This window comes from Volvox carteri, assembly GCF_000143455.1.
Source record: "Volvox carteri f. nagariensis unplaced genomic scaffold VOLCAscaffold_57, whole genome shotgun sequence".
NCBI lineage: Eukaryota > Viridiplantae > Chlorophyta > Chlorophyceae > Chlamydomonadales > Volvocaceae > Volvox > Volvox carteri.
The window spans coordinates 147,950-154,148 of record NW_003307600.1 but is presented as its reverse complement, the minus strand read 5'-3'; the positions used below and the strand labels follow the sequence as shown (position 1 = coordinate 154,148).

Below are 6,199 nucleotides of genomic sequence, written 5' to 3'. Positions count from 1 at the left end.
GTCTAGATTCCAGGTATCATCGAGACAGGGTTTCGCTATAGACCGGCATATATGCGGCTTTGCTCATCTGGCTCTGCTTAACATTTAACGTCTTGTTTTGTCACCTCACCAGCTGTCCTTATTATCTCCCACGCCGCCTGCCCTCCAGGATAATGCATTCCCGACTTTCTACCGATTCACCGACCACAAGATTACCTACATCGACGCCATCACACCTCTCAGCCAGACGAATTTGACTGCATACAAGCTTGTCGTGTACGGTGGATCCTGGGTCAGCACGGACATCCTCAACGTACACCTCTGCCGCTATGAGTCTTCTCCTGGGGAATGCCCCTCAGTTCGCTCCCTCGAGTCGAAGCCTCCGCCACCGAAGCTCAATCCCAAGCCATCCACGGGTTCTGCACCCAAGCCGCCACTGAGCAAGCAATCAGGCCCAGTAGCATCACAGCAGTCACCTCCCCGTGGTACAACCACCGCAGCTGTTGCACCCACAGTAGTCGATGTGTCAGGCGAGCTCCTCCTTCTGAACTCCCATGCTGCACTTCAGTGGACCATCAGAAAAAGTGATGGCTCCATGACACCCATCGCATCGGGCTATGAGCCACCCAAGACAGATGACCTTGGTCAGCCCGTTTCACCAGGAGCGCTGGTGACTATCGTAAGTTTTGAGTTTGCAATATGCCCTCATTAATTTGCTTGTATCCTTACACTTAATTTGCTGAAGAAGCCTTTCTTAAGGAAAGAATTTGTAATTACAAAGTTGCAGGTTCAAAATCCGGGTCGACATTATAACCATTAATTTGAGAGTGCAACTCTTTTCTATAGGTCCAAAGCCATCCCAGGCTAATTAGTGGCCATGCATGCGCCATATTTGAATGCACATCCCATGATGCGCACCTAAAGACGCCCTTCTAGCCGGCGACGTTTACCGAATATACCAGGGCATACATGATCATGTAGTTCATGAACTATGAATGGTAAAATTAATGTTCAGATGGGTATAGCTAAATCGTTGACTCCTAATTTTTGCACCACCCTTAAGCTTATCACCAGTGATGTTTTTTTCATTTAGGGCGGGTCTCAATTTATTCCAACCTAAGTAACAAAGTTGCTAGCGTCGCCGTAATGTATTCCTTAAGAGTGGGGCGCTGGGACCCCCCCCCGATAAGTTACAACTCCCCTCATAGACCAAGAGGCACGCACTGCGTTGGCGCGTTTTCGATCATGTGCGCACTCTTCATGCACATGCATAGATAGTTCTGGCACTGTTTGTGAACAAAAAGTAAATCCGACCAAGCAAAGGCCCAAAGCAAGCAACCGCATAGCAAATCAATGCGCTGTGTCTGAGCCCGCTTGGCACTGCGAGCGCTCGGGTTGGGCGCCTCGCCGCATTTGTTGTTGTCGAGCTGATTAGGTGACAGCTTGCGCTTATGCTGATCACAACCGCCATGGAAGGCAGGGGTAATGGCGCCCGTGTCATCGGTCGCCGCTGGCAGCAACACCATTGCCGATGCATTACCGACAACAGCACCGCCGTCCCAAACGCCTTTATCAGGAAAATTTTCAGGCTTATCTTGCTGCTTTGGTGTTTGTTCGGCGTTCAAGTCGTTGCCTTTTGCGTGTTTGGCTATGTAAGGACCAGTCATACATTCTGCTATGCCGCGTTGACTCACGGGCTTGACCTCTTACGGCCCCTCATATCTATTCTATGATCGATAATACTAATAACTGCACACTACGGAGCAATCTGGCAGCAATGGACGTTTTTGGCTGGAGGAATGAAAATGTACGGATCGGCCTCAATTTGTTCCTTATTTCCAAAGGCCAAAATGGCCTCTTTATTCCTTAAAAGGAATATATTACTTAAAAAAAAACACTGCTTATCACATGCTGGATTTGGGATCACAGCCTAACCATGTTCCTGATGACATGATCACTCCTCCGGGGGTTCCCCTTGCTTTTTAACGGTCCACTTCCACTCCTCTCGCAGCCGTGCTACATTGATGCCCTTGGTGTCTGTAATCCGGTGCCGGGCTATAGTACCATCGTCTTATCGGCGCAGCCACTGCTCCTGCGGGACACTGAAAGGATCAGCCAGCGACTATTGGTGATTCTTATGGACTACTCATCTTGTGGCTTTCCGCCTCTGAATGAAAACTACGTACGTTCACTATTCCTTGGGCCCAAAGGTGACGGCAGCGGTGGCATTGCTAAACAATTCACGCAGTGCTCTTACGGGAAATTTGACCTGAATGCTACGGCGTTGAAAGTACTTATTGTAGAGAGCGCCTGCCCACTGCTGCCACCCTCGGAGTGCTCCTTTTATAACACTACTGTGGCTGGCGATGATGGAGCACGGAAGCTGCTAGGGAATGCAGTATTCGCAAGCTTCACCCACAAGACATACATCTTACCGCCGGGCCGGTCTTGTGGCCCAGCGGCAGGCATGGCATACCTGCCTGGCACCCAGACAATGCTGATGAGTTCATCCTATGGTGTGGAGCGAGTGGCGACGTTCATGCAGGAGGCAATGCATAACTACGGTAAGGCAGCTGCTGGAAAATGTATTATAAAACAATGGGCACTCGCAGGAGGTGGCACTGGCAAGGGGATCGGATTCCTGATCCTGACAGATCGGATTCCTGATCCTGACAGATCGGATTCCTGATCCTGACAGATAAGATGTTGCCACCTCAGGTTTGGAGCAATTTCAGAGCGGCATGTGATGGGCCCCGCGGCCTCGCGGCCCCGCGGCCCCGCGGCCTGCAATAGATCTATTCTACCGTTCTAGAACGGTCTAGATCAAGGATGCCCTCAGCTGTAGAATAGTATTGTATCCTGGACATACCACGGAATTCTGCCATATTTCATGGAATTTGGAACCCCCATCTTCCCAGAGTGTGATCTAGCTAATTTGATGGTCATGTGCCGTATGGCGGGAGGACGTGTCCTCTGTACATAGCAGTGAACCACGTGACATGTTTATATCCTTTTCGTTCTGCATGCCTAACCCCACCAGGTCTCTTTCACTCGTGGCAAAATGGCTTGGAGTACGAGGACTACTCTACTCCCATGGGGCGTGGAGATGCATGCTTCACTGCTCCCGAGCTGGCGTACCTGGGCTGGGCCACACCCGCACCAGGCGGTGATCGTATTGACTCCAACCGACTGCGTGTAGGAACCAACCTCACCTTCGAACTGCCCGCCACCTACCTATCCCCGGACGGAAACTACCTCCGAGTCGTCCCCGACTGGTTGCCATCATACAGTATCAAAACCCTGGCCAAGAACCTGTACATCGCTGTACGAGTTAACAAGGCGGGGGATGTTTACCTGGGATCTTTCTATGCAAACAAAGTGAATGTTCATGAACTCAACGCGTCTCTGGTAAGTCTGTCGTAGTTTTGAGTTGCTAAGCATAGTACATCACAGCGTAATGCATACTGCTTAAAAGCTGGTCGTCGTCATACTTCCAGCCAATATTGATGGTCGTTTTGGGGCCTGGCCAGGCTATGGTTTGCATAAATGCCATAAACAATCCCCCTGCAAGCCTCCCCGCAAACCCACTCGTCTCCTTATCCGGCTTCCGTTATTTATATGTAAATATTACTATCCCCCTCTCCTAACCCGACCACTTTCCTGGCCAATGATGTTGCAGGACAACAATCCCTCGACCAATATCTATAGCCCCCGTAAGATGGCGTTTGTCAGCGCCATTCCACCCCGTAGCCAGGTGGATTTGACCACCTACAAACTTGTCGTATATGGCGGGGTTTGGGTCGGCGGCACGGACATTCTCAGGGTCCATCTGTGCCGATACAATTCCACCCCTGAAGAGTGTCCATCAATGGATGTCCTCGAGTCGCCACTCCCGCCATTCCCGCCACCACCCTCAATGCCGTCACCACCCACCCCGAAGCCGCCAAGGCCATCTCCACTTACCCCGAAGCCGCCAAGGCCGTCACCACTAACCCCGAAGCCGCCAAGGCCATCTCCACAACCGCCAGCCAGCCCCCGGCAGCCGCCTAGCCCTCGGCCGCAGGCCAGGTCCCCACCACCAACACGCAAGGTAGGACAAGGGCGGCTTCAGATGCATGCTTCGATGCTACACCACTTGTGTTTGTCTGTTCCAAGCATGGCGGCAGGACACATGACAGGATGGGCCTGAATCCATGCCTGTGGTCGGTCGACACCGTAGGTATCGCATTTGGCTACATTGCTTACTTCCTACGTGTATGTGCATGCATGTATATGCAACCCACTGGTGACACGTGGACCACACGCAATCGGTCGCTCGGGCTATTCACACACGAGAGCATCACAGCCAGCTATACAACTGGATACGGCCTTATGACCTATACTCCTTGAAGGATAGATAACTACAAACCGGGATCGGCGCAAGGGCTAAAATGTTCAGATTAAATTAAAACAGATGTTGGTATCCTGCCTGACGTTTATCTTGCCTTGAATCTTTTAAGGCAAACTTGAAGTAGCAGGAGTAGCCGCCCAGGGTGTAGATGCTAGTTGTTGCGAATGTTCCACACATGCTGTATTACGGCAACGCTGCCACAGCATTACTAAGCTAGTACGTTTGCGATAAGGACTTCCTCAGTAAATAATTGTTTTTCTTTGGTTCCGGTTTTCCAGCGGTTGGCCCCATGAGGCCGGATGTCACGATTACCACAAAACTACCACAAAACGGGCAACCCGGTCTGGCTGCTTAAGCTTCATGGATATCCCAAGGCACCTGAGTTGGGTTGAAGCCCGGTAGGGCGGGTAACCGGGAAGGAACCGGCCTGTATTAAACCATAGGTCCCAAGAGTCTGAGGAGCAGGCAAAAGTCGCAATCGCTGGACTGAATCTTGTTCACGTTGCCACCTTCACCGGTCCCCAGGTGCTTGTTACATAATATTCATAAACTGAAGCTGCTTTCACAATTTTTACCGTTGTGGTGCATGCGTGTGCCTGCTACTTACATTGCCGAATCCCGCAGGCAAATTGATGTCGCTCACAAGCTTCATAGGATGGCATTCCGGAGCTCAACCACTGGGCATGTGTAAGAAGGGATCAGCTCCCCTGGCATCTCCCTGAGTACTCTTTGCCTGGTGTTACAGCATGCATGCAGCAGCGAGCTGCAACCCTACTTCCTAATAATGATGACGGTTCCGTCGCCGGTGGCAGCCTGCAAATAGACGTTTGGAGAGGACTGCAAGCTGGCAGACGGCGGACTACCAACCTAGTTAATAAACATTGTTAAGTTGCTCTTAACGTGCATTGGACATAATGTCCACCAAAGGCTTGGGTACTGTGTTGTAACTTGAATATGTATCCAGACAGCATGTTCTCTAGAGAGATGATGGAATGACGGCTCGCTATGGAAAGTTCCTGTGCATGGTATGTAGGATGGCGGGTACATAATAACTGAAGCAAGGACAGCCTAACTGATGATGAGCAAGCAAGATCTTATGACAGAAGCTTTAAGGCAGGGTGGAAGATTTGTACATCCATGAGTACTATACAATTGGGGCACTGATGACTCATCAGTAGCAGTCCTTCATCAGCGGTGCATGTTAACTAGTATCAGCAGTGCTGATGAGATAAATGGCGGTGGTAATTCGCTGCTGCTGATGTACAGCGCACATACATGTATGTACATACAGCGCGTCATCCTCTTTTGTAAATTAACAAAATTTCTGTTCTTTTCTCCGTTGAGGAGGTACTTCACCCGTGCACATGACGCGTGGGGTACGTTCTCCGGATCCATTGGATGCAATGGACAATAGCTTGCTTGCAGCTATACATACAACGTTGAACAAACGTTTGTTTGTGCAGCAGAGTAACGAAGTATGATGAAGTATGATGAAGTGAGGGGGCCCTATGGCATAAACATGCCAGTTACCGACCGTTGGGGGCCCATTAACCCAACCGGCCGGTTGAATGGCGTTAACGGCCCGGTTGGGTTAACGGTCGGTTGGGTTAATGGCCAGTTGGGTTAACGATCAGTTGGGTTAATGGTCAGTTGGGTTAATGGTCGGTCTGGACTGTGTGTAAGAACTTGCTTGAATCGTTACAGCTACCCAGTCCAGGTATTCATCCTACCTAGCACTGCAGGGTGGCACCCTGCCTCCCTATGGCATAAACATGCCGGTTACCGACCGTTTGGGGCCCATTAACCCAACCGGCCGGNTGAATGGCGTTA

The 6,199-nt window shown here is 50.7% G+C and overlaps 1 protein-coding gene across 1 annotated transcript; it reads left to right on the top strand.

Annotated features, from left to right (window-relative positions):
* Positions 1 to 544: 544 nt before the first annotated feature.
* VOLCADRAFT_66589 (uncharacterized protein) lies at positions 545 to 4,168 on the top strand (the record flags this gene model as incomplete). The annotated part of the gene is made up of 4 exons (XM_002956062.1): positions 545 to 658; positions 1,991 to 2,543; positions 3,020 to 3,387; positions 3,659 to 4,168. Coding segments are annotated over 4 exons (1,545 nt in total), but the record flags the coding sequence as incomplete, so codon positions are not given.
* Between the last annotated feature and the right edge of the window lie 2,031 nt (positions 4,169 to 6,199).